Source organism: Etheostoma cragini, chromosome 6 (assembly GCF_013103735.1).
Source record: "Etheostoma cragini isolate CJK2018 chromosome 6, CSU_Ecrag_1.0, whole genome shotgun sequence".
Taxonomy (NCBI): Eukaryota; Metazoa; Chordata; class Actinopteri; order Perciformes; family Percidae; genus Etheostoma; species Etheostoma cragini.
This window is the reverse complement of record NC_048412.1, coordinates 19827784-19855351: the sequence shown is the minus strand read 5'-3', so window position 1 is coordinate 19855351 and position 27568 is coordinate 19827784. Positions and strand designations below refer to the sequence as shown.

Below are 27568 nucleotides of genomic sequence, written 5' to 3'. Positions count from 1 at the left end.
CTGCAGCCCATGAAAGTGATCACAAAGTGGAACGTTTGGTTAAACCTAAGGGAAAATATGCTGCGGTAATCCCATCTCATTTTATTACCACAGACCTAAAGATGATCTGTTTTAATTGTGATCCTAAATGTTCTTTTTTTGTACTAAAAATAAAGCACTCAAAGGAATATAGCTGGCAATGTTGGATATTTTCTTCTGGTTAACAAATCCCATGAAAAGATCAGAACCACCAAAGTGTTGGTCCGTCTCTCAATACTTTGCAACTTCAGCCCCTGGTGTCTCACTGAAGACAAAACTCTTAAAAAATGTCCACAAATATAAACTTTTTTATGAAAATAGTTATTAGCAAACAGTGTGACTCATTATTGTGTTTTTAATCATTTAAAAAATAATGGAGGTCTAGCACAGGTAAATAAGCTACATGAGGCTTTGGCTACTTGATAAGTCAGATCAATTCATCAGGTTATTGGTTGTTTTGGTCTTTTCATTGGATTTGTTGACAATAACAAAAATATGAAATGTCACCAGCCTTATTCTCTTGGGAGATTGGAAATCTGCTTTACGACGTATGGTATGCTTTGAATAATTATCATCAATAAAGTGTCCACAATTAGGAGTTAAAGGCCTAAAACATCCAAATCCACCAGTGTATTTAGTTTATCATTCAACCACAGGGGCTAATATACTGTAGTGTTTCAGTTGAGTTTCACACAACAGTAGGGATGTAACATTAATAATGGATTCCTATCCCAGCCAGAGTGAAAAAAACATGTATTTCTCCTCAATCTATTCATCAGCATGTTTCTCTGTGTTCGACACCCTCCTGAATGAGTCCCCAGCCCCCGAGGGGAGTAATTAGGCGATCAAAAGCTTGAGACTGTATTGACAAGGCTGTGTTGAGTCTATCACTCTGGCAGGAGCCTCTACTGTGAACGGCCAAGTCTATCTGTTAAACAGAGAGAAGGGAGGAAGCTGTAGCTACAGTTTGCTGGCGCATTAACAAGCCCATTTAAAAGATGCCCAGAATTAACAGATCAGGACAGATCTACTAATGGAAGTAGTTCAGTTAGGGTTTTTTCATTCAAATTCAGTAGTGTCCTTTCCACTCGCTGCCTCTTTCTATCTGTTCTTCTTTTTCTTGCCTCTCTGGCTCTGCCTCGCCCGGTCTCTCTATCTCTTCTACGCTGTGTGAACAGAGGTGAAAAAGAAGGCTTGGCAAGTGGTACCCAGGATAACGAAGGACATTCATTTCACATTTCAAAGCCTCTTGCTCTTCCTCCTCTTTTTGTGGCTGTCTGATTATCTAACATTTGTAAAAGGGTGCTGTTGCTGGGTACATGGTTCTCCTCACTTTAAGTAGTTACAGACAGACTTACAGGAAGCACACATTTTTACGTACACACGCACAGTGTAAAGAAAGGCAGACAGTTTTGTCTGCTACCGTTTGCATTATGTTGTCTTAAAGTTGTTTTATCCGCCTTCCCTGATAACATCCAAAAAGCAGTTAAGGGGTGCAGGGAGGGACACAAAACTCTTGGACACAATTATCTGTTATAATCCACCATATTGTCCCACATAGTCTGAATTTAACTACTCTGTAACTCCCACAAACAACTATGGTAACAAAACAAAAAAGACAACAAAAGAAGAAAAAAAAGGTAATAGTTCTCTGAAAGTCTTTTAGTTGCGGTTTCTAATCACATCTGGAAACAGTATGTCCTCCAACACGGCTTTATTTTACTAGAGGGGTTGAAAGCTTTCAGGGAATGTCTGTGGAAGAAAACCAACACCCTCAAATCAAAAGGTGAAGTGAGAGGGGGAGAAAGGAGAAAAAAAACAAAGCCAATAGAAACGATCATCTGGTCATGTGCATTTCCACTCAGATTTGTCCAAACTGATCTGTTTTTCCGAGTTTATTACAGAAGCTTAACTGACGACCATCTGACAGCGTGCTTGTAGCCAGTTCTGTCTGCAGGCCTCAAGCTCAACTGGTGAAAGTCTCATTGTTTCCCTCCGTTATTCTCCTTTTGAAAGGTTGTCCCATTTTTTGTAGGCTGACCTCGCAGAGTTCAACGTTTTGTCACTCCATCTCTACCTCTTTTCTTTTTCGATGAATTTAAACTGTGGAAACAAGCAGTGTTTCTCTCTGCAGCACAAATGTTGTTCACACTCCCCCCTGCAGCCCTCTCACTCTGCCCCTTTGTGTCTGGTCTCAGTCCTGGTCGCCCAGTAGGTCTGTGGTGTTGCTGTTCTGTGGAGGTGGAATGGGTCGGGAGGTATGAGGCGGGGGGCTGTGGTGATGCCGCCTTGGGCTGGCCCCCCCTCCACCCTCACTGTCTGTGTTGGATGAGGATGGGGGTGGGGGTGCGGGTAGCCTGGGCAGGGGTGCAGATGAAGGTGGTATTCTTGTTGTGGTTGATCCTGATCTTAGGCTCTGGATCCTCCGGCACTCCTGGCAGATCCGCACATGGGTGCAGCTTCGGGCGGTCAACATCACAGGGGTAGGGGCCTGTGGAGGAGGGGGGGTGTTGGCCCCTAGTGGATCATCTGGAATCCTTTGAGGCCCAGGGCCCAGATCGGGAGGCCCCGTACCTCCTGCTCCACCTCCTCCACCTCCAGCTCCACCTGTCAGCGGACCAGCTCCACTGTAGAGCTTGCCGTTGCTGAGGCGCATCTCCCGGACCAAGCGCAGGGGCCGAGGGGCCCCCAGAGCTATGCGTGTGGGATGACGCAGGGCTGCTGAGCTGCTGAGGGGCCGACGGCGGCGCATACGGGAGGTCTTCTTACAGGAGACGGCGTTTCGGAACTCTGTAATCATCTCCTGACAGACAGACACCTAAAGGAGAAAGGGAAGGAGGAAGGAAAAAGGGTAGGGAAGGAGGCAAAGGTAGGAAGGGCGCCACAGACACAAAGACAGGCAGCAGAACGAGACGGTGGTAAGGCAGTACATAAATAGGAAAGCACAGGGAAAACAAATGTTTTTTTAAAGGAAAAGCAACAAAAACAAGTAGAAACACGAACAAGGCAGAAAGAACATACACAGTAAGGCATGAAAAAATAAAAAGTTGCAGGAGAAGCGAGGGCACAGAGATCAACAAATGGAGGGACGGTTTTAAAACAGAAATGAGAAGGTGACGGGGAAGGATGTGAAGATGATTAGAGATGGGAGAATAGCCAAGGAGCAAAGAGAGTTATTACAATCCAAACACCAAAATGTTGTTTAGTTTATGAGCATTTTAATATGGCACTATGCACTATGAACGGACAGGCAGGCCTGCATACTCGGGTGCACATAAAGAAAGCCACACTCAGACACACACAAACAGTAAGACACCTACAAATCTTTTCATCATTCCAACAGCATGACACTACTATAACTTACATACACACAACGACCAAAATGCATCAACATGTCCACTACAGACAAACAACATTTTCATTGAAATTATAATAAAATAGTAATGTGCTCACATAAACAGAAACAATACTCATTATCGGAGAAAAGACACTGATGACAGGAAGTGTGTGTGTGTTTGAGAGATAGAGGAAGACACACAGTGAAATGGGTGAGAAGTAATCCAAGAATGGAAACGAAGAATACCAGCGTACATGTGAGGCATGTAAAAGAAGATACATCATGACATTTAATGCAAGGGAAAAAGATCACACTACTTCTTTATGCAAGCAAATATTGGCATTTCTCAATATTGCTTATCCGTACCATCAAATTTAGCTCACAAACACTTGCTGCCACTGTTAATCACCAAACACTAAAACAGGCAGGACATGCAAAGTGAAATCAAATTCTCTATTTTTTGTCTACATTCTGGACACTAGAGCAGTTCTGTGCCGCATACTTGAACATTCCTCTCATCACACATGCGCATAACACATTGATCCTCAAATGTTAGAGCACACACAAACCAACAAACACTTACAAATGGAGGCAAAAGCTGAAAGAAATCTACCCACTCACACACAAACACACAAAAGAACATAATAAAAAGGTTTGGCGGGATGCCATGGGACCTACTGGGGTGTGTCTGTGGGGTCGGCGAGGGCAGGTATGGGGGCATACCTCATCTGTCTCTGCAGAGCGCCGTGTCGACCACACAAACTCCATAATGGCCACAAACACGGCAATGATGAGGCCACAGATCAGCACCACAAAGATGCCCCCAATATTCTCCATGCCCAGACCTGAGAGTGGGTCACAGGAGACAAACATTAGTACAGACATGCACACTGTCATGGTTTTAAATGTATTACTTTACTTTACAATTGACTAGACACTACTACACAGCCTTTGAAAACTGTATAATACCTTCTGTGCATCTGAAAGAGCTCTGTTAAAGTTAACATTTTGGGAAATATAATTACTTGCTGACTTGCAGAGAGTTAGGCGAGAAGACTGAAACCACTCTAAAGTTGCTGATTGGTATCAATATTCTCTTCTTACTCTCGGCAAGAAAACAAATATGTACTCCCCAACTGTCAAACTATTCCTAGATTAAGTGACCTCACTTTTCTCAGAGTGTGCTTTCAGACTCCAAATGCTTAACTGACAACCTGTGTAACAAACTGCATGGAGTTTGAAAGACCACTCAGGTTAGGGTCAAAATGTAGCATCTAGAAATATAAATTTTTCAGCCTCTGCAGCGCCCCTTTAAAAACAAATCTGTCTCTTGCAAGTGTCTCAACTTTATGTAAGTGCAATACTAAATCACTGGAGTGCTCTTTCAATTGAATTAAAAAGTCAAAATGGCCTCCATGATGGAGGGGCTGAGTGAATACCAGAATTATGAGGCCCTGGAACACTTATTGAAGCTCAATGATGCAGAAAAGTACTGTAAGCATGAAGTCTGTTTAATTCAAAAGAGAGTTTCATCTGACAGCCATGGCAAAAATGCTGAGGCATATGTATTGTCTTTGTCATTTATACAGGCACACACACACACACACAAACATGGGGACAGACTCACTGTAATACAATTCCCATTGGACACCACCTGAGACAACAGAAGACATTTGGGAAAGTAGATTGTGCTAAGCACCCTTCACAAGGACATTAGGCTAGGCATTTTGCCATTAGCTGGACTGTAGCAAAGAATACAGAGACTATTACTGGGGACATTAGAGGGAAGGAGAGAGAGGAGACTGACAGCTGCGGTTGACTGACCCTTTGCACGGTGGTCCTCCTCTTTGGGGCATCGGCCTCCCTCCCACCATCTCCTCTTCAGTATCTCCAGCCTGTTATTTTCCTGCAGCTGGAGGATGGCCAGAGTGATCTCATCTCTGAACGGAGACCCTGGGAAATGACAGGAAATCAGGATAAGAGCAAGTGGTGGAGGATGGAAAAAGTGCCGCAAAAGAGCCCAAGAAGAACAAGAGCTGGGTTATTTCAGAAGAAGAATTCTTGAAATGAGAAGAGACAAAGTTTATGAAGAAAGGAGAAAGAATTGCACGGACAGCATTGTTGTTGCAGCCTCGAGATGGCTACAAGCGGTCTTGCTTTGAGAATAAAGAGAGGATTAGAGAGAGAGAGATAAAGAGGAAGATTAAAAACGGATAGAGCCAGTACAGCTGCTAGTCATTCAGCTCATAAAGCATGTTACAAACTAGATACAGTACAAAAACAATGGAACGGTTTAATGGGTAGGTTCACTAGAAATTGCAAATACATTATCTCAGTTGTTCTAGTTTTATTTATTTAGTAGTTTTCATCTGAACTGCAACTACAATTTTTGATAGTGTGCTCTGTGAATCGTTACAGGGTTGCCGTTTCCAGATCACCTGTTTAAGCCCATTTCCTCTGGCAGGCAGAAACAAATCCCTTCCCGCCCTGACCAACCATTTAAAAAAAACAATAGTTTTATCCCAGACTGAAATACACATTCTGAACTCTTAGCTCCAAATGTGCTTTTACACACTGCAGCAAATTCACCACCATATCGATTTGGTCATCAAAGTGAATTATGTGGAAATCAAGGAACAGTTTTACATTTTGCAAAATATAGTAAGCTCATTCACTTTTTTTGCCAAAAGTTAGATGTGAAGGCTGATGCCAATCTCATATCTGTGCGTTTACTGTAATAAAGCTACAGCAAGGAGGTGATTAGCTAAAAACAGCTAAACTAGACTGGCTCCGTCCAAACAGTAAATTAAATCTACCAGCATCTATAAAGCCCTTTAAATAACATTGTATACCTTGTATGTTTAGCCATAGATACACCAACATGTAAAAACACAGTTTTAAATTGAAGGCATACTGACTTCAGAGTGGTATCCATCATCAAACTCCTGGCAAGAAAGAAATCAAGTGTATTTCCAAATGTCCAAATGTCCCTATTCCTTTACATTTTAACTGTGCGTGGAGGTGAGCCAGAAGACATGCTTGTTTGTTTGCAATTTGGGGGAACCAACCATTTAAAAAAACTTTCTCCTGGTCTGCCTCTTTGTGGCTGTGTCTGCTCTCCATGATGATAAACAGTAACTCTGCTTTATCTTTTCTGCACATTTGGTCTTTTATATCTCACTTTCTGTCCTTCTCCCTCACTGTAGTCATGCCATCCTCCTCTTCCACCACCTTTGTGAGCTTCAAAGGAGCCGGACGTGTGTAAAAAAAGCAATTAACTGCATGTTCTATCTTTCAGTTGAAATACTAACTAATCCCTTAGATAAAAATAAATCAAGCATGTACAAGACATTTTTCAGATCTAATCGCTCACCAATCAGTACTACTACATGTGTCTATTTAGCATAATTGATCTCATGCAGGTGTTTCTGCCTCTCCAACAGTCAATTACTTTTTTATTACATTTTCTTTTTACTATGGTAGATGTGGTGTATAGAGAAAGTAATTCACATCAGCTTATAAACACAATTGTAGTTATTGTTCAATTGTACATATGTCATCTTTACATTTTAAACTACAGTAAATCTGTGACACTACTGATCATGAGAGGCATAGAGAATATGTTTACATCCCTGGTACTGCACTCCTTGTTTACTGCAATCTCATTGTGTTCCACTACAACAATAACAAAAGCCCGATGACATGTGTGAGCAAACTGTTACAGTATATCTTGAGCTGATGTTCGGGGCTGGATGTCTGACGTGTCTGACCAACAAAGCACAAAAACTTGATTGCAATAATATAATATCACAGTGATTCCCAATCCAGGGGTCGGGACCCCAGTATGGCCTGCATGATGAATCTAAGGGGTTGTGACATGATAACTAGGGGAGCAAAAAAGAAATTTAAAATGTTGTTACTTATAGTCATGTTATCTTTTTGAGACATTTCTCTAGTCTTTGCTTTTTTACTTGTGAAATACTATACAGTTGTATTTCTCTGGGTCTATTCAAATGAAGCATTGTAATTAGAAAAGTCTCTTTAACGGCTCAACTCCACTCTAATCTTTTAAATTAATCTACAAGCTGTGGCAAAATTCCTGAAAATTACTATAGCAGTGTTTGAAACAGGTGAAAAATTAACCAAATTACCAGTGTTGCATCCCTTATAGCTTCCCGGCACTGGTTACCTGATGTTATAAATTTCAAGATTAATTTGAGACCTTTTTTTAATAAATCAAAGGTCTAATTAAAAACCTGACAGTTATATTTGTGACCGCTCGTGATCTTCAATCCCCCAATGAGTCCAATTGTAGGCTTAGATCTTCAGACATGACTGTATGTTTGCTGCAGGGGCTTGTAGGCTTTGAAATGCTCTCCATGAAAAAAGCTGAATCAATATTGATGTTTTCAAAACCTATGTATAGGGTTCAAAGACTTGGGATTCTGTAGTTTAATTCAGATGTTTTAAACTGTATCTATCTAGCTCCTTTCATTTTCATTGGTGTTTTTATGTTTTGTTTCAATATTTAGCTTGTTTGTAAATCATAGAAGCAACTCATAATGTAAAAAAATATTACATCAAAGTAACTCATCAAATGTGATAACATACTGTATTTCTCTAAATAGCAATTGTAGTAAAAAAGAAAGATACAAATGACCAGATAGAAGCTTTGCACAATGATTATCTCTAATAATGTGATGACTTCTTAAGGAGTGTTACATGTGTTTAACTAATGATGAAATAACAACATTACAGATCAGTTATTATTATGATGCACAAACGTAATTACCTAGCAATTTTTACAACAAGTTTTACATTTGGAAGTTATAACCTGTTAGTTATTAAATTCGCAGCTGCTGCAGGCATGTATATTTTGTTTAAAAATTCTAAGTATATATAAGGCGGCTGTGGCTCAGTGGTAGAGCGGTTGCCTGCCAATCGGAAGGTTGGTGGTTCAATCCCTGGCCCTGCAGTCCCATGTCGAAGTGTCCTTGGGCAAGACACTGAACCCCGAGTTGCCCCCGATGCTGTGCATCGGAGTGTGAATGTGTGTGAATGTTTATCTGATGAGCAGGTGGCACCTTGTACGGCAGCCTCGACCACAGTGTATGAATGTGTGTGAATGTATCCTGTATGATGTAAAAGTGCTTTGAGTAGTCGTTAAGACTAGAAAAGCGCTATATAAATATTATTACCCAGTGGCATGCCAATGCCATAGCCCTTGGTATCCAGCAGGCCTCCTATCTTTGTGAGATTACAGTTGCGGCCGCGGTAGTACTCATTCATGGTGCTCTCCATCAGAAAGGCATAGTTGGAGCTGACCACACGGGCGATGCCCTCCTCTGTGCTTTTCACAAATACACTGGGCTGCTTGGAGTACATGTAGTTCCACATCCGCTGGTAGGTCTGATAACGTGAGTTCTGCAGAAGAATGGGAACCCATTAAAAGTCAGTTACAGATGTGTTTGTCCTAACATGTCCTATCATCTGCTTTGAAATAGAAATTAAAGTTGATAAAAATTAAAGAGGAAAGACAAAAAAAGAGAGATGCATCCTCGATAAACATGGGAGGGAAATATACGTAGACAGGGTGAATAATGACAAGAAGAGTAAAACATCAATGGCAAATACACGTAAAAAAGGAAGTAAATCAGCACACGGGAGATGGTTCAGCAAATACTGTAAGCTCTAAAACAGTATTGAGTGTTTAAAAGTGTATAATTACCTGATGCATCTCTTTGTGTGAAAAGAAAGGAGACAGGGAGCATTTTGTGTGCAATAATGCGAGTGTGTGTGTTAGTGGGGATTAGGCATTGAGTGGGGTGATGAAATTGGTTCATGTAAGCAAACACAGACCACTCTTTTTTATATTCTCAATATGGATAAACATCACAAGAATGCAAAGCACACACACTCACAATTTGGCATGCAGCCATTTCCCATGCATGCACACAAATAAACCAATACATATTTTTTATACACTCACCTAAACCCACTCACATCCAAACACACCTACACACAAAGACAGACCACACACACACACACACACACACACACACACATACACAGACACACACACACAAGCTCAACGACAAACACAGATGCCGACACAGATGCTGCCAGAGCTCTCATAAGCAAACATGGGCAGTCAGCCACTTAACACAAACAGCCATAAAGAAAACAACAGAGAAACTCAGAGATATAGTAGCAAATATGACGACAACCACTCACTCTAGGCAAGGTAATAAAGACAAATGCAGTGCACTAAATCACAAATGCACACACAAAAGCAAAAACCTTCCAAAAAATTCACGCTATAAAAGGCAATTTCGGAAATTGTCAGATTAAATCTCACTCAACACAATTGAACATATGCGCAAGGATACACACACAAAAACACACACACACACGTTCAAAAATACCAAACACGAAGCAAACCAGAGCAATGGCTGATGCAGAGGGTCCTACCATGAAGAAGGTCATGGTGCTCCCTCCGTGGATAGTGCCATACTCGATGTTGGTCTGGTCGGCCAAGTCGTCCGGAGACTCAATCGGAACCTCCATCCTCTGGACAGTCAGGAAGGCTGCCAAGTTGGCTGTATAGGAGGAGATGATGATCAGGGTGAATGCCCACCTATGAGGTGGAGACAAGGGGAAGAAAAAAGTGAAAAGGGTAAGTAAGGATGGGCAATATGGATACAATATTTTATCACAGAACATGGGATATCTGGATCAAAATGTATAATTAAATACTGTATATCATGAGACTTTGTGGCAAATGTCTGAAAATAACCTGACAAATTTATATATTTTATCACATTGTAAATCATGTAATAATTCAGTGTAACTATAAATAAGTCACACTTATTGATTGTAACATAGCTCACAATGGCATATGTAAAAGAGAGATATCTCTCAGTATAAACAGCTAAATCTGTAAAATTCCCCAATTTATACTGTATTGTCTCACAGTATTTATCATGCTAAAAACGGAGCATGTTTCCAGGACTAAGAGATAATACTTTAACACTGATCATCAAAGATGATACTCTCTTACAACCTTTCTTGCACGTCTAAAAATGTTTTCAAGAACATCATGTACTCACTGTACTTAATAATATCCTCCCATTCCATATCTTGCTTAACTCAGTGTAATTTGCTCTTCCTGTCTTCCTCTAGCCTTTATCTCCTTAGCTCCTAGCAATTATTATTTCTTTACTGCGTGTGCGTGCGTGCGTGCATGTGTGCGTGCGTGTGTCTTTCACAGTCACTCTTTTGCCACAGGAATATCATCAGGCTACTGTAGTATTTTTGTGAACTTGGCTTTTTTTGCTTGGTGCTGAGTGAAAAACTTCTGAGCGGTATGTCAGCTATAAGCTTTAAACTTTAAACGTTAAATGTCATTATCTCACACAGTGGGTGTGCTAATAAAAAGCAACCTCAAGGGAAAATGCAGGTCCTTTAGTTAACCAGTGAATCTACCTTTAAAACACATATATAAAGGAGAATTTCAAATCTAAATTCAAATATATTGTCAAAGTGACTAATAAATGAAAATCATTTATGTATTTACATTTTATATTTACTTTGTTTAGATGGCTTGGACTTGTTGTAATCTGAATTTATTGCCCCTTTTTATTATATAATCTTGTCTACTAGCCCTTTTATCATTTTATGTGTGTTTATAGTATTTTATTATGGTTTTATTACTATTGTATTAATGTGTCATCTTAACGGTTTCTACCACTTTTTAGTTTCTCCTTTTGTTACGCACTTTGTAAACCTTTGACTTTGTGCCATACAAATGCAATTTAATATCATGGCAACATGTCAATTAAACAACTTTTATAGCAAATATGAGTGAAATTAACCTCCCCTTTTTCTGTTTTGACGGCCCAGAGAGAGAGAGAATTCGGAGAGAATTTGGCCCACCCATGAGAGAGAGACATCATGGCTTTCAAACGAGCAAAGTGGCAGTTGGGCAGTTGCCCCCCCCCCCCCCCCTCAAAAGCTACAGACTCAAAAATGGCACATACTAAGGACAGCTAATTTTGGGACTGGCTCTAGTGGCTTTAATTCTGCACAAATATTTTACAAATATGTAAAAGAAAAACACACATTTACTGCAGAATGCTAGATGTCTTTGATACACACTGGATAACAAAAGTATGCTCATACATACATGTTTTAAACCCAGAGTTAACGTTAGCATGGAGAAACCTTTCCCCTTTTGCAAATGAATGTGAAAAACTCTGCACATACAGTATAACATATTGCACAGTGAAGCTCAAACATCAAAGTGAAGTAAGAATACTTTTTTAAAAACACATTTTTGAGTAGAGGGGGACTTTAAACTGGCTGGCACACAAACATAACCATTCTGTAACTTACCACACCCCACTAACACATCTGGTGGATAGGGCTCTGGGCATTATCTCTGATCCCTGCTGCATGAAGCCGCCAATAGGGAACCACAGGCTGTTGCCCAGCGTGTACTGGTTCTCCAAAATGTCCCTGCGATCTCGCAGACACGGGTGAGGGTTGTACCACTCATAGGGGCTCAGCCTGGTGAGGAAACACAGGTACAATGAAATAGAGTTGGAATGACTTTGAAGTCAAACTGCAGTACAGTAATGCACCTCTATCACATCATTCAAGCCACCGCCTATCAGTCATTCGATCCCTGTCAAATTGTCTGCGGGAGGTAGTGTAAGGTAAGAAATTACGATATGTGACAGCCGACTCGTGTTCAACAAGATAAATGGCGATAGAGCTGCAGACTATGGGTACAGTGTGTGATGTAATGTATTGACCTTGCAGCCAGGAAGAGCACACAGCTGACAGCCAGGTAGGCGAGCAGCATGAAGAGCCAGACAGCTGGAGAGAAGGGATCGAGGAAGGAGAAGTATCCTGGCTTCCGACTCTGGTGCAGAGAGAAAGAAAAAGAGCAAAAGGTGGATGGAGAGATGGATGGAGCAACAAAGACAGAAAGACAGACAGACAGACAGACAGACAGACAGACAGACAGACAGACAGACAGACACAATGTGTAAAAAACAAGGTGTCATGCCTCAGCAGTCAGGGAATGTCCACTCTGCACCACAGGAGGGCAGCGTCCCTTACTGCACACTGAGAGTAAGTCTGCAGTGTTTTGATACGCTAATGCTACAACCCATATATGCTCCGTTTCACAATGCCTACTGCTGAAGCATATTTAACTTGGACCCAAAACCTTATTAGCAAAGCCACCACTGTTACCCAGTTACCGAGCACTAACTTATTGAGCAATTTAAATTACACCATTAAATTTCATTGTGGACATAGTGCCTACAGCTTGCAGCATACTACACAAAAACCATCCTAAGCTTCAAATATGAGATTGACTCTTATGTAATAATTAGTCCAACTCCATAAGAATAATCTCAAGTGGAGCCTGTCATCTTATTTTCAACCCTGCCAGCTTAAAAGCAGCAAAAACAAAAGACATGAAATCCAAAACAAGATCTGAAGTGAGTGTCACCCATCGGGTGCCCTGCATCCCCAGATAACACCCTCACCAGTTGAACTCGGTACAAGATGCTGATCCCCAGGGTCATGAACGGCTTAGAGAAGTCAATAACCTTCTCTCTCTCTGATGTGATGGTGAAGCCTGCTACGGCCAGGTCTGCTTTCTGTTGGATTGACAAAGACAGATAGGTGGATAGATAGTAGTGGAGGCGACAGAAAAGATAAAGGTAGTGGAGGAGAGTCAGGGAGAAAAACAACAAGTGGTCAGGTAAATAGAATGACACTCAACGCTACACTGGGTAGATGAGAGCTGCGTCTGTGTAAAATGTTGCTTTCCCGAATGAAAAATTAAAAGTTGGACAACGTCAATTGAAAACACATTTGGAAAAACATACAGACATGCACTCTGTCTCTTTCTCTCTGACTTACAGCACTCATAGATTACCCACCATACAAATTAGGCTAATTGCAAGTAAGCACTGGGTGGCTGGTTTTTCCACCTGCATAAAACCTTGCAGGTCTCTGGTCGCTCTGCCTCCCCTCCATCTCTTCCATTAAAAGCTAATTGATGAACATGGGCCGCTAATTAGAGCTGAGTGATCAGGCAGTGAGGGGGGGGGGTGGGTGGTGGGGGGACATTTGAAGAGCTGGGGGAGCACCAGTGTGGCAGGCCCACACAGGGACCACAGTCTGGTAATTGAAGTATACCGTATAGTAATTAAACAAAGAGGGGCTCTCATTAGCCTGATTCAACCAGAGCGTCTCTCAGTGGCGCACTAGGCCTGGACAAGGGGAGAAAGACGGGGGGAAAGGCTGGGATAGAAGAGAGTTACTGCAAGGAATGATGGTGCAAGGAATTTTAGGCAATGCTACGACTCATTTCCCTTTTTGGGGAATTATCAAGTCAGCTTTTGTCCTAGATAAGAGCCGTACTCCCCTGTGAGGGCAATTTGAGACATGGAAAGTAATAGAAGAGTTGTGGTTTGGGGCTGCAGCGTGAGCAAGTGTGTGGTTGCATGCATGTGTTCAGCATAAGTTTCTTTTGTAGAGACACTGATTCGAACATTTGAACATAATTCTGGTGTGCTTGTGAGACAGAAAAAGAGAGGGAGGGAGAGGGGGTGTATACTTACCCTGTTGATGAGCTCTCCAACCATGCCAGTCCAAGAGCCGTTTGGCTCTGGAGCGCCATACAGCCCGTCATCCACCAGCTTGATCTTGAAGGAGAATTTTAAGCTGTCTGCGAGCTCCTTCAGCATGTCGACACAAAAGCCCTCATATTGGTCGTTGCCCTGGAAGTCCTGGTAGTTGTCTCTGCGCATCACATATGGGCTCTCCTAAGCAGGGGGACACATCAGGGGATTCAAGTCAAACATTAGAATATCCTGTTTGAGTGAAATGTAAGACTCAATGTGTCAAAAACAGGATTTCAATTGTAAAAAAAAAAAAATTATGTCAATAATAGATTGACATAACATTTTGGGAAATTGGCTTTTCTGGCAGAAACTAATACTACTCTCATACTCAGTCTGGAAACAGTTTGAAACAGCTAGCCTGGCTCTGCCACCTCTACAGTAAATCACACTAATTAATAGCTTGGTTGTTTTATCCAGTACAATCCAGTCTTTGTGCTAGGCTAAACTAAAGGGGTGTAGCTTCATGATTACTGTACAGACATGATCGTGGTATTGATCTAATGTGTCAAACTGTTCCTAAAATAGGACAAGTTTCTATTAGCATAGCATTGGTATTTTTGTGAAAGCAAGCGTCCCTCTTCTCAAATGTAACTCTCTCTATAGCGTTTAAATTTTCTACACCTATGAATGTATTTTAAGGGAAATTCCATCAAAATGGGGAGTACAAGTTGGTTTGTCAATATAGCTGTGCTGGAAAGACTATTGTTTAAATTTATGTATAAATGTAAACACTTTTTAGGAGTAAGTGTTGTCCTGTGATTATTTTACAATAATGTAATTAAATTTGGCTATAATGTAACATTGACCTGCATGCTGATAAAGCTTAGTTGTTATTTTATGATATTATGTGGTGCAGGGGATTTACTGCATCAGGTGTTTTAACACATCTGGGCCAACCTGAAGATGATGGAGCAGCATCATGTATGGGATTTATTGATTTTCTGATATGATATTACTCATTTGGAAACCAGCAGGAGTCAACTTGTAGTGTTCAGCCATTCAGTCATTATCAGAAGATCTGGATTTTGGCCGTTTGAATTTAGTAACACATCTCTCTCAGTGCTCTGTCAGTTTCTATGACAGCTATAGTGACAGCAACATTAGCAGAAACAGACCACAACACAGCATAAGCGGCGGCACAGCCTGCCCAGCAACACAAAAACAACTCTGACCTCACCAGCGTGGTGGTCCAGAAGGTAACTGAGACCTTACCAGTATGGTGGTGACAATGAGTGTCTTGTTTGCTAGCGTCTCTGAGACATTGATATCCAAGCTGGTGGAGTTCATTGCCAGGGTGTTGTTGGAGTACCAGACCCCGATCTAAAAGAGAAGAGAAACAAGAAAAAATTAAGCTTCGACTACACTACACACCATCTATAGCAAATAAGCATTTTAGTGAGTGCATTAACACTATTGGTCTATTTTATAGAGTACCTTTACATGTTGAATATTTTATGCTTTGCCTTGGTATCCGTAATGTTACATACTGTATATGCACACTGATTTTAATGTTTCTATTGAAGCCAAACACATTGCAGCAAGTACCATACAGTGTAAAAAAAATAAAAATAAAATAACTACTGTTTACAGGCAGAGCAATGATCTAGGACAAGATGGCAACATATAAAAAGCTTTCATGCCATGTTTTTCTTTACCAACACTTTAACTTCATTAAATTGCATACAAAACAGCTCACATTTTTCCATTTTATAGAGACAGTAAAGTCACTTAGTAGATATTTGTGTGATTATGACCTAACTGGTGTGCAGGGCTGGAACCGCCGTTCACAGAAGCATTTCTTTGAAAGATACAACTACGTATACACCTTTCAATAGGTCAGAGGAGAGGTAATGACTCCTCAAACTGAATCACAGTATTTCTCCCTCCCACACTCTTTATCCCTCCATGACATTTAAGAGTGGTCTTTTCTCTGTGAACCACAACTGCCTTCATTGTCGGTGCTGCTGTGCAGATAGGTGGGCAAAGTTAAAATGGTAATTATACAAACCTAACTCTCCCACAGAGTTAAAGTCTAGATGTAAGTATGGTTATAAGGTGGTATTTAGTGTTAGCATGGGAGGCCTATAACAGAACCCAGCAAGACGTAATAAGGTAAGGTGAGAGAAAGTGTTTCCTTTAGTCAATGAACTGACAATAAACATACTTCCCTCAGTCTGCATCTGCAGTGATGTGTGTACTTATGCTTCATTTAATCTTGACTTTGGAAAGCATTTTGATTTCTATCTTCCTTCATCTATTTCTTTAATGCTCAATGGAAGAATGTGCATTGACAGAATAATGACACCAAAATGGTCTGAAAATGCTTGTTGGCTGGGTCTGCCAACATTTTATTTTGGTTCCCGACATTGTCCAACTACCCTTAACAAATTTGTTGTGGCATGTAACCTGTACATCAAAAAGATAAAATGCCCAGACTGACAGCGGAGGTCTGGTCCAAAGAAATGAATGAAAGGGAATTCATGTTTAGAAAAAAACCTCTAAAGCAAAACCATGTAACTTTTCAAAGAAGAAATAACATGACTCCTCTTCCAATTTAAAGGTCCAAATCAACTGCAAGACCTGATCCAGAAGAGTTCAAGTGAAGACCGAAAGAAACCAAAACAATCCACATCCAAACTATGCTTGAGCAAATCCATTGCTATACAGGACAAAGAGAAAATTGAACTTCCTGGGACAGCGTCACTCCAAACATGAAAACCCATTCATGAGACTAAAAACAAAACGTATACTAGACTTGATATAGAGCTGCTATATGTTTGAAATTCAGTTGATGAACATTACAGGTAGCTGATGTATTCCAGTAGCCTTCAGTTAAAATAAATGTTAACACGTATTTGCAGCTACAACATGACCCACTTCTGATGACATTATAGTGCCGACAGGTGAAATGCAGAAAATCTTCTCACTAAGTCTCTTCACAAAGTAAAGATATTTGGCTACTATCGGGAAAGCCTCCGATGAGGCTGACCTCAGTGTTAAACACCTCCTCCGGCATAGTGATATCAGACGGTGACCTATAATCCAAAACCTTTGGGCAGTGTGACTTGGCTGCTGCGTGAATACAGGTGACTCCTGACCTCTTTGTGGCCTCCTCTGTGTTTTTCCAGGATCCGCAGGGTGTAGTTGGTCCTCTGACCTTTGCTGTTAAACTCCACACGGCCTGTCAGACCATCATACTCCACCTGGCAGGCAGACGGAGAAAGTATAATGAGTAAGCATGACAGGGGAATGGAAAAGGGGACAAGAAGGATGGAAAAATGAAAGGAGAGGATGTGGAAACAATGAGGAGAGATAGAGAAATAAACACAGGCAATCTTCTATGTAAAAAAAAAAACATTTTTCTTCTTGCTATCTATCATGATTCGGCAGACAGTTACTATCTACAGTGATAAGGAAGAAAAACAGTGTGATGACTAAAAGAACAAAAGAGCTAGAAAGACAGAGAAAGTGTGTGTGAGGCAGGACCAGACAGGGGTGATCAGTTTTGGATCAACTAGGAGAAAGTGAGTGACTGAGCGAGAGGCTCAGATAGAGCAGCAGAGAGTCAACAGCTTCCTTATAAGACTCAGAACTGCACCTCACAGCTCAGTTCTGTCACTCCAAACCCCAGGTGCTGGCACAGTTAGCAAGATCTATGATGAATGGCACGGGGCTGAAGATGGAGCACATCATGATGTTGACTAACAAAGGCAGATGTCAGGCCGGTGGGAAGGAGGCAATGAGAGATGGGGCTCAGGCTGCCTTAACAACAGGTAGTCGATGAGAAGAATACACCGACGACGAGAGATGGGAGATGACAAGGAGTAAGAGAGAAAGAGGTTACATGCAACATGAGATGAGGATGATTCAGAATGTAGCTGTACTGTAGTCATTTATCTGTAAGTCAATCCAGAGAAAATGAATCACCCACAATTCTGATTAATGATTGTCATCTAAGTCATTTTTTAAGCCCCATTATGATAATGCTTAACTCTTATTAATGTCATTATAATATGACAATATTTGGGTTTTGGGTTGTTGGTTCCACAAGACAAGGCTGCTATGATTATCTTCATTATTGATTAATCTGTCAATTCTTTTTATTAATTGATCAATCATTTTGTCAATGAAATGTCAGAAAACACTGAAAAATACCATGACAATTTATTTGAGTCCAAGGTATTTCAAATGGTTTTCTTGATCGGACCAAAAGTCCAAAACACAATGATTCACATGCAATAAAGAAAAGCAGCAAAATTCTAGTCTTTTACATTCAGGAACTAGCCAGTGTTTGGCATGTTTGCTTGAAATATGACTCAAACTCTTAATCAATTATCAAAATTGTTGCTAATTAATCGTTTCAACTCTAATTTGAAGATAGTGGGAGATAGTTTTCACAATTGGGAGATAGTTTTCACAATTAAACATTTCATGTAAATATATATATATATATATATATATATATATATATATATATATATATATATATATATATATATATATATATATATATATATATAACGTAACATACAGTTTAATATAATTGTAGACATCTAATTCAAAATGTAATCAAACACTCACATATTTTACTTAGGTTTCTTGTTATGTATTTTATGCATTAACATGCAAATTAACATTAACTGTAAATCAGATTTTAGAATACATCAAGCATTTACCATGCGCAGGTAGTTCATAAGACTGGTCCCGTGTTGCCAGATCTGAGGTGAGGTGCAGCTGAGTGGCTTCACACCGATTTCCTGACTGCGGTTCAATTCCCTTACCGCCCCCACCACCACATGCACCGCATCAAACATCAGCGCTGATGAGAGCTGTGGAAAAGGGAGAGGGAACCAGAGAGAAGCAGAGGGGGGAAGAGACAAAGAGGGGAGTGAGGCGGGAGAGACAAGGAGTCAAGGGAGAAGATGCAATGAGGAAAGATGTGCGTGAACAGATGATTGAATGGTTAACAGGGATGGAGGGAGAGAGGTAGAGAGAAGAGATGTGAGGTATGAGCAAACCAGTGGGGAGGAAACAGATGGCTACATCAATACCCATTAAGTACAAGCAAAGGACTAGCTGAATCTCTTTAACTGCTCCATGAATCAGTGTGAGGAATAAAGTAGCTTAATGTTACGTGGATCACAAACAAAGCTTTGACAATTACTCCTGAATAAATGCATGCATGAGTACTCAAGTTTCCATGAGACTGACCGCAGGGCCGGGGTACGTTAGGTCACATCCCTCCCTCCAAGACAGGTTGAGGCTCCTGATGAACTCCAAATAGAAGGGATGGGTGGTGTTAAACATGGAGAAACCCACAATGTTGGACTGCTCATCCACTATATCATCCAGTCTCAGGAGTGGGAAGTCCTATCAAGTAGGAGGAGCAGGGAAGGTGTTGGCAAGAAATAGAAAATTCAGGTTAATGGCAATGATGACAGTGTATCAGATCTTAGTACAAAAGAAAAATACTGTGCAATGGAGAGTGAGATAAAGTAAAAGAGAAGCTACGGGGGGTGACAACATCTAATCTCTTATGGAGAGAGAAAAAAAAGGATATAGACAGCTAGGAAAATGGGTAAAAAGATGATATAGGTTGATGGAAATTACTTCAGTAGCTTTTCACAGAGATATACACACAAGACGTGTGTGACGTCTAAAGCACAAGAGCACATCATGTAGAAAAAAAAAAAAATCAGGCACATGGCATAAAGTGACACATTAATTCAAATGGTAGAAGGGGGGTTGGAGTGTATCAAAGAGCCAGCGCAGAGAAGGTGGCGGGTGGCAGAAAAAAAGGGCACATCAAGTCTGTCATCAGCGTCACCTCAGACACCTTTTTCTTCAGTTTCTTTGCCATCCTCCTCTGCATTTCCACATCTTTGTACAGTGTGCTTATTTCTCAGATCTTTCTCTCTCCTCATCCTTCATCTCCTCTCTCTCTCTGTCACCTCTCTCCTCTCCCTTTATCTCATACTTTCTCCGCCTTAGCACCTTTACTCACTCATAAAGTGACATAAGAAGAGGAGGGGGAGAGAGGAACAAGTAAAAATGGAGTTATGAAAGACAGAAGACAGGAAGGGGTAGAATTGGTGCGCTCTTACCATGGTGGTGAGGATGTACTTGTAAAATGCCGATGTCATCCCCAGCTCTGATGCCTGTAGGACAAAGAGAAAGAAAGAGTAAGATAAAAAAGGGGGGCAAGTTGTTAAGAAGCAAGGAGCAAAGGAGGGAATGTTGAGGATGAGAGAGAGCATACGTTTATAACAGTTTTACATCATAAGGCTAACATTAGACATTTCGCTGAGGGCAGAGTGCCGCTCCAATATGCCCAATAAAAACTTCCAAACACATTCAAACTGTGACTCACTGCCCTGGCTATCGGCATTACAGGCCGCACTATGAATCAGAACAAGCCTGGGTGACATCTGCACCCAACCTAGCAAAAGATGTTCTTTTGTCAAATATTTTCTTAAGAGTGCAAGTGATTGTTGCTGGCAGACTTGCATACATGATGTTCCCTATGCAGCCCTGGAGGGCACAGAAGGTAGAAATGCATGTTAATTCAGTTAGTGCAACAAATTGTTAGTGCCCTTGAGAGAGTTGTTTTTTTTATTTTACAGATGGTAAGCTCTGCATGCCCTTCATGACTGTAACCTGAATTTCCCAAATGAGTAAGTGAAATGTATTTATAGAGCGCTTATCACGGATAAAAATCACAAAGTGCTTTACATAAAACATCCATAAGAGAAGTTGAGAGAAGCTGAGTTACTATGTGTACTGTATACAACTTCATACCCTTCGCAAATGGGCGGCTCTAAAGAATGTTCAATGTCTGAGAACTGACCTTCTTGAGGATGAGATAAGAGATAGATGCGTTAGCGTCAATGATGATGGTGGCCACTTTGTCATCACGGATCTCCTTCAGCAGCGGCGTAGGATCCAGGTTGTCATCCAGCATCCTGATTGACAGCGTCTCCCGAGAGATGAGAAAGTGGCGGACCAGTTCCTCCAATCTCAGCAGGCCTGAGGCAGAGCCAGAGCAGAGACAATCAGCATTTCAATGTCCGTATCAGTAGACACAACTCATATTTCCAAAATGTAAGCCTAGCACAACATGTGAAAATCTTGATATCTTCTTGGGTGGCCATATGCAGTACGTGTCATATTGCAAAGCGTGATGGATGGTTTAACTAAATCCCCAGGAAATGAAACATCATTTATTATGGAGTCTACTGTGTGTTTGCATTCACTGTTTCTCCAAGAAGGGCTTTTTCATCTATTATGACCTCCACCAAGGAGGTTTTGTATTCAGTGCCATATGTTTGTTTTGTTTGTTTATCTGTTGATCGGCAGTATATCTCAAAATGAATTTGACAGATTTTGTTATTATGCTATGAGCCAGGGAATAACTGACTACTTTGTGCTGTAGATAGCACCTTCATTTGGCTATTTATGAAGCCATTCACATTTTGCACTTAACACCTGAACAGTGAGGAACAGAAGCTAAATTCCTCCTCTGGACTCGACATGAATCTTTAAGACGACATCCATTTACACTCAGACAGATTTTTCACCATCTTGAATTTTTTTTAACACTCATCCTAGAGACACAATGACGGAGGCAAAGGTACATAAGAAGGTACACATACAGTACACGATTGTCTAATTTAATGAGACCATACTGTATGTATCTGTTTTTTTAGGTATCCGCTTGGGTGGCTTCCAACAGATTACATTACATGGTTAGAAAGATTTTATCACTTCATACGCATGGACATAATTTTTCCTCTTAAATGTTACCCATACAGATTTTGTCCAATCTTAACCAAATTTGTTGAAAAAATATTTGGATGATCCCAGAGATTTAAAGAGCTTTTCTTCTTGTACTATATAAAACAAATTTGTTCTCTGCTTGGAACAGTAATCAAAAAGTCCAATAATTTATCTAATCAATCTTTTTTTTCTGAAAGTTTAACTACCAGTCTAAGTTTTTATGTCACATTAGTGTAAGTTGCATATTGGAGAATGATTGGCTTCCAATCAAGTTTTAATGTCACAGAATCATGCTAGTACACAGGTTTTCATGCAAATGTTTTCTATGTTTGACGTAACATTTAAATGCGTTGTGCAAATGCAACACAATAGAACATGTACTATATCAACTCCCAGTGACACAGCAAAAATCTAAATACATTTAGCAAGTATGGCACTACGCCAACATGACAAAATATAACTATAACTCAGTTCTTATGAGTCTGACTTAAATAAAATGAGTGTTTGTAGAAAGTCCCATACATTACCATAGAGGTTTTAGGTAACCTCCAAAATTCATGTATGCCATCAGCCAATCATTATGACAAATATCTAAACATTTTCTATTAATAGAATAATAAATCTAGAGTTATGCAGCCTTTGCAGAGGTATGCGCTTTTTGAGTGCTTTGTAATTTATTTAGTATCTGTTGTCTCATCTATCAATGATTGCTTCTCAGTTCTTTGAGTGATGTATGTTCTGTGGGCAAAATAGTATGTGGTAAAAAACGTATAACCTTAAAGTAAAATAACAAAAACTGTAGATTCAAGGATTCTACAAAACCTTCAGGAAATAAATTGACAAAAAAAGGAACAGAACTGCAGGACCAGAAAGACTGAACTACTGTACTTGAGACAATTTACCCACTTTAAGTGAATTCCTCTTGGAAATGAGTATAACCAATGGCAGTCAAGACTCACTTGACATTGTGTGTGGAATGATCCTTTACTAGAAAGTCTACCCTCATGCTTTCTAATTGTAATTCCATAGTAAAGCCCCCCTAGCTATGTAAATAAGTTGGGGGACAGGCATCCGGGGGACGGAGAGGAAAGGGAGAGGGGGAGAGGAGAGGTAGCACACAGAGCCCTTCAGCAGGAGAAAGCCCTTGTAAGCAGTGGGGTAATCACTGAACCAGGCCAAAACTTTAATTAGTTTGTGGATGGAGGTGGGGGGGAGAATCGATTCACTTTACAGCTTCCTCTCCTCCCCTCGCCCATTCTCCTTCTTTAACATAGTCTCTCTCTCACACATAAGCTCTAGTCTCTATCTCTCTTGTCTTACGCCTGTGCTCTAGTTACTTCTCTCTGTGTTTTTCCATCTCATTCTTAATGGCGCCACCATCTCCTTCTTCTTGTGCTTAGTCTCTCCCCCTCGCTGTCCTTAACCTCACCAATCTCATAAAAACTGCGTAATAGAATTAGGCTCAGATAGTTCGTTGTGACCCAGGCATGTCGAGAGAACGATATGTCTGAAATTACCCAAAATCTTTGACTCGCTAATCTAACAGAATATCTGCGTTGCTTCCATTGGCTAAAAAGGGGAAAATGTGATTATAAAATTAACCAGTACACACAGATGTTAGCTAATTACGATGCACACCCACATTGATTTCACACATTATTCCCCTCACTGACAAAAAAAAGAGAGTATGTCTACTTCACTTGAACACACCACTGTAGTGGGGTAAACAAGATGAATAAAACAAGTGGGCTGGTGGTAAAAAATTGTCTGATGATGACCCTTTGTAGCGCCACACAGAGCTGCACACACAACCATACAAGTACCCAAAACCTCAATCACACATGTCCATACATATAGTACACTCAGACGCAACAAAACACACACACACACACACACACACACACACACACATAAACCGGAGCAGCTCAAACACACGCACATGTACAGACAAAGTGAACCAAGCACTCAGAGAAAATATATCAAACACACACATACTGTGCCACACACACACACCCACACAGTTGCTCAGAGTGTGGAACAAGCTTGTTGAGTGGCAGTTAGCACCTATTCTGCAGCCATGGCAACCAGCTCCATGGCAATAGATAGCGCAGCCAAGTGGGTCAGAGTCTGTAAGTGTGATAACCTTGTAAAGATCACCTTCAAGCCAAATATATTACACACACACAGCCCTCGGCCTCTCCGTTGGTAAAAGCTGCATCTTTTGGCCCTGACGGTAACTATGATACTATATGCTGCTTCTGATTGTTATGACAAGAAAGCCTGGTAAAAGACAGGGCTCTTTTCTCCATATTTAACTGATGATCAAAACTGAAAAAAGATGTCTGATGCCATTTCAAAGCTCTTTTAGTTCAATGAAATGGCAAGTCCACAAGGAATTCATCTTACTTTCAGGAAACCCTAGGCAGGCTGGCTAACTGCTGGGGAGATAATGAAAGCATCTCAGAGATTGAATTCATTTTTCATAATGTCACAGCTTTTTGTTTTTCAAAGTCTACCTTTTTCACACTGCCAAGAGAAGTGTTCACACACTTTAATGGTCCCACTTATTCTTTATGTAATTGCCCTTTAGTTCTTGTTTGGTCCTGCTTGGCTGGTGTGAGCAGTCAACAGCTGCACAAGCACTCATTCCAACTCAGCTCACTCAGGACTAGCAAAAATTCCGGCAACTATTCAGGTAATTTTTTTATTAATTTTGCTGAGGTACAATACAGTGTATTATAGCATTTATTCACGAAGCTTGTTTAAATCAACTAAAACTTTTATAAATGCATCTCTTGAGGGGGCAGTGCATAATAAATCAATAACACAAACTCTACACACACTCTATAAAAATTAAAATAAAGAGGGCTAGTAACTAAGCCCCAAATCAACTGTGCTGTTAAAGCTTTCTGAGTGCCAGGCAAGTTAAAACAAATGTCCCCTAAGTTCTTGCAATACTGGACAGCATTTCAAATATTGTATTAATATTTAAATATAAAATTTAAATTTACTAAATTGGTTTGGCTTAAAACCCTTCTCGGGTGGATAAGAGACAGTGTGCGAGAGCAAGGACAAAATAAATAATAATAGGAAGGCAGCAGAAGTGGAGCCATGTTCTGAACTCTGACAACAGACAGAACTTGTATGACCACACTGTCAAAATGAGTATCCAACAGCAAAACAGTCATATCCGCCCAAACAGTGTGAATGTGCCAACACTCCCACACTCAAATACACACACACACACACACACACACACAAACACACACACACACACACACACACTAGATGAATGAGTTCACACAAACACATAACTGTGCACTTGCACCCACCTTAACAACAAACAGAGCCATGCTATTGTAGTAGCAAAATCTGTCTCATAATGCACTGTATTAAATAGCGGTGCATGTGTACTCACACTCAGCCTTGGCACAGACCAGGCTGGCTGAGGGGTAACTGAATGAGCGCAAGATGGCTTCTATGGCCAGGCTCAGGTCCTCGTTGCTAGGGTACAGAGTGACAGAGGCAAAACGCAGGTACGGCAATCGGGGAGTTTCCTCCGGACCAATCTTCACATGAGGGATCTGATAGAAGGAGAGAGTAGAGGAGAGGAGTAACATTAAGGTAGGCAAATGTGTCGTGATTATCTCACCTCCAAACACCCACAGCAGACCCATTAGAGAGGTACAGGGTGAAGAGACAGATAAGAAAGATGGCAGAGGCAGAGAGACCTTAACGATAAAAGGCTACGGGAAGAAAGGAGAAAACAGTTGGAAGAAGTGGATGATGGTTAATTAAAAGAGAAGAAGTTCAATGGGCAAAAAAACAAACAAATCTTTTGATACAATCATCTTTATGTCTATGTGGATAGGAGGGGTAGTACGTCAGAGAGGAAGAGATCCCAGAGGTTTGTATGCACACTGAGACACAGATTTGTACGTGCGTGTGTGTGTTTGTGTGTTTATCTTCCACACTTACCTCCTTCTCTCCACATATATGACTGACAGTAGAGCCAGAGGCGGGGCTGGAGGCGGGACCTATCACAGAAACGACGCCTTTGGGTAGAATCTGACACACTAAAAGGGGAAAGGGAAAATAACCATTGACTATGCAGGCACAAACCTTTCCCTCTGCTTCATTTTAAAGGAAGAACACAGTTGGCATACTGTAAGGGCTGCAGTCAGGGGAAAGTGTAGAAATTTAAAATGCAGCAAAAACTCACTTTAACCACGGATTCTATTGTAGTAGCAAAATCTGTCTCATTATAATCAAATTTATTTTGAGAGAAATACTCCAGGGGTCATCTTTTCCTATCATTTACTTGTTTAGAAAGTTGCTTTTTGATTTTTAAGATATTGAGCTGTAATTATATATCTGGCATCAGAACAATACTAACAGATTGGTGGTCACTTTCAAATAACACATGCCCGTTTACATGATTTTCCTTTTTGCAGGCAGGCATTTATGTGGGAGAAACTGCTTCACACATTTTTTTATTACAATAAGTACTTTGCTCAGGAATGGCTTAAGTAAACACTACCTTTATTGTTCAGTATACAGTCTTTTCAAGCACGTATTATGTCCTACCTTTTGTGACAATTACCCAATTAGGACACACCTTTGAATAAATGCATAGGTTTGCAAAGATTTGGAATTGTCTCTTTATTTAAACTCTTACAAAGATCAGCTAAGGTCCAAAGCCCGTCTCTTTTTTTTTATTAAGATCTTTACTCAGTTTAACCCCATATACTAATTCTCCTCTCCGTATAAATGCTTGAAGTTTGCTCTTTTGCACATACTTGAAATGTCCTTACTATGTTGAGATACATGCATGATTAACAGTGGTAATAGATTATGTTTGTTGTCTGTCTTAAATTTGACTTATTGACCACCCTGCTGTCTGTGTTGCTGATCAATATGCGTAATCACTTTCTTGCCAGGAGTCAGATAAGAAGACCAATGTCCAATGTCTGTGCAATAAATTTGAAGCTACGCTAAGCTAAGTCAACCCGCTGCAGGCTATAGTTTCATATTTAACAGATATAATCAATCCTCTCATCTATTTCTGGGCAAGAAAGCTAATGAGTTTCTTTAAAATCAATCTGCTATTAAGCAGTCAATAGCAGAAGTTCGACAATGTCATGTACAAAGGGGCTTTATCCTTTAGCACACAGAATTACTTGCCGGTTTTTGTACAGTATCTTTTGGATATGAAGTGAGTTCATTCTTTTTGACGTTTGTGTCTACCCACCTCAAAAATATTTTCACAGATACTGCAGTAAATGAGTCTGGAGCGTTAACTGTGTTATGATGATATTCCTAAAGCTCTTTTCTTGATGGTATATTTGGTTGGTATTTAAATTCATCCCAATTAGTCCTTCTCAGTCTCTCCCTGTGTGTGTGTGTGTGTGTGTGTGTGTGTGTGTGTGTCTGTGTGTGTGTATGTGTGTTTGAGATTGGGTATGTGCATGCAACAGTGCCTCAGACAGCAGTAGCTGTAAGATGATGAGCTCTCTGATCCAGAGACCAAAAAACGCTCTGAGCAAACAAGCCTGTCAGAGTCTCCTGCCCATTGGTCAAGGACACACACAAACGCATCAGACACACACAACTCAAGCATTCACATATGTACACAACCCTTCTCAAGAACACATAGACATTTTGCCAGTAGCTTGTGGCAGGGTCAGTCACCTTCTAGAATAGAAGCAGGGAGTCTTTTGTCTCCTCAAAG

At 40.6% G+C, this 27568-nt stretch overlaps 1 protein-coding gene across 2 annotated transcripts in view; it reads right to left on the bottom strand.

Annotated features, from left to right (window-relative positions):
* Positions 1-390: 390 nt before the first annotated feature.
* Positions 391-27568, bottom strand: part of grik5 (glutamate receptor, ionotropic, kainate 5) — a 77609-nt gene continuing 50431 nt past the window's right edge. Inside the window, exons 6-22 of one of the 2 annotated variants that reach the window (XM_034874557.1) lie at positions 25816-25913; positions 25256-25421; positions 20909-21087; positions 20166-20219; positions 19273-19431; positions 18738-18890; positions 17160-17264; positions 15274-15381; positions 13999-14202; positions 12916-13029; positions 12172-12281; positions 11750-11923; positions 9827-9992; positions 8554-8779; positions 5180-5308; positions 4079-4200; positions 391-2836 (exon numbers count right to left, since the gene is read on the bottom strand). In XM_034874557.1, the coding sequence (XP_034730448.1) occupies positions 2213-2836; positions 4079-4200; positions 5180-5308; positions 8554-8779; positions 9827-9992; positions 11750-11923; positions 12172-12281; positions 12916-13029; positions 13999-14202; positions 15274-15381; positions 17160-17264; positions 18738-18890; positions 19273-19431; positions 20166-20219; positions 20909-21087; positions 25256-25421; positions 25816-25913 (2891 nt within the window). In that variant the 3' untranslated portion in view covers positions 391-2212. Of the gene's footprint in view, positions 2837-4033; positions 4201-5179; positions 5309-8553; positions 8780-9826; positions 9993-11749; positions 11924-12171; positions 12282-12915; positions 13030-13998; positions 14203-15273; positions 15382-17159; positions 17265-18737; positions 18891-19272; positions 19432-20165; positions 20220-20908; positions 21088-25255; positions 25422-25815; positions 25914-27568 lie in introns of both variants that reach the window. The other variant, XM_034874556.1, reaches the window with a different exon arrangement.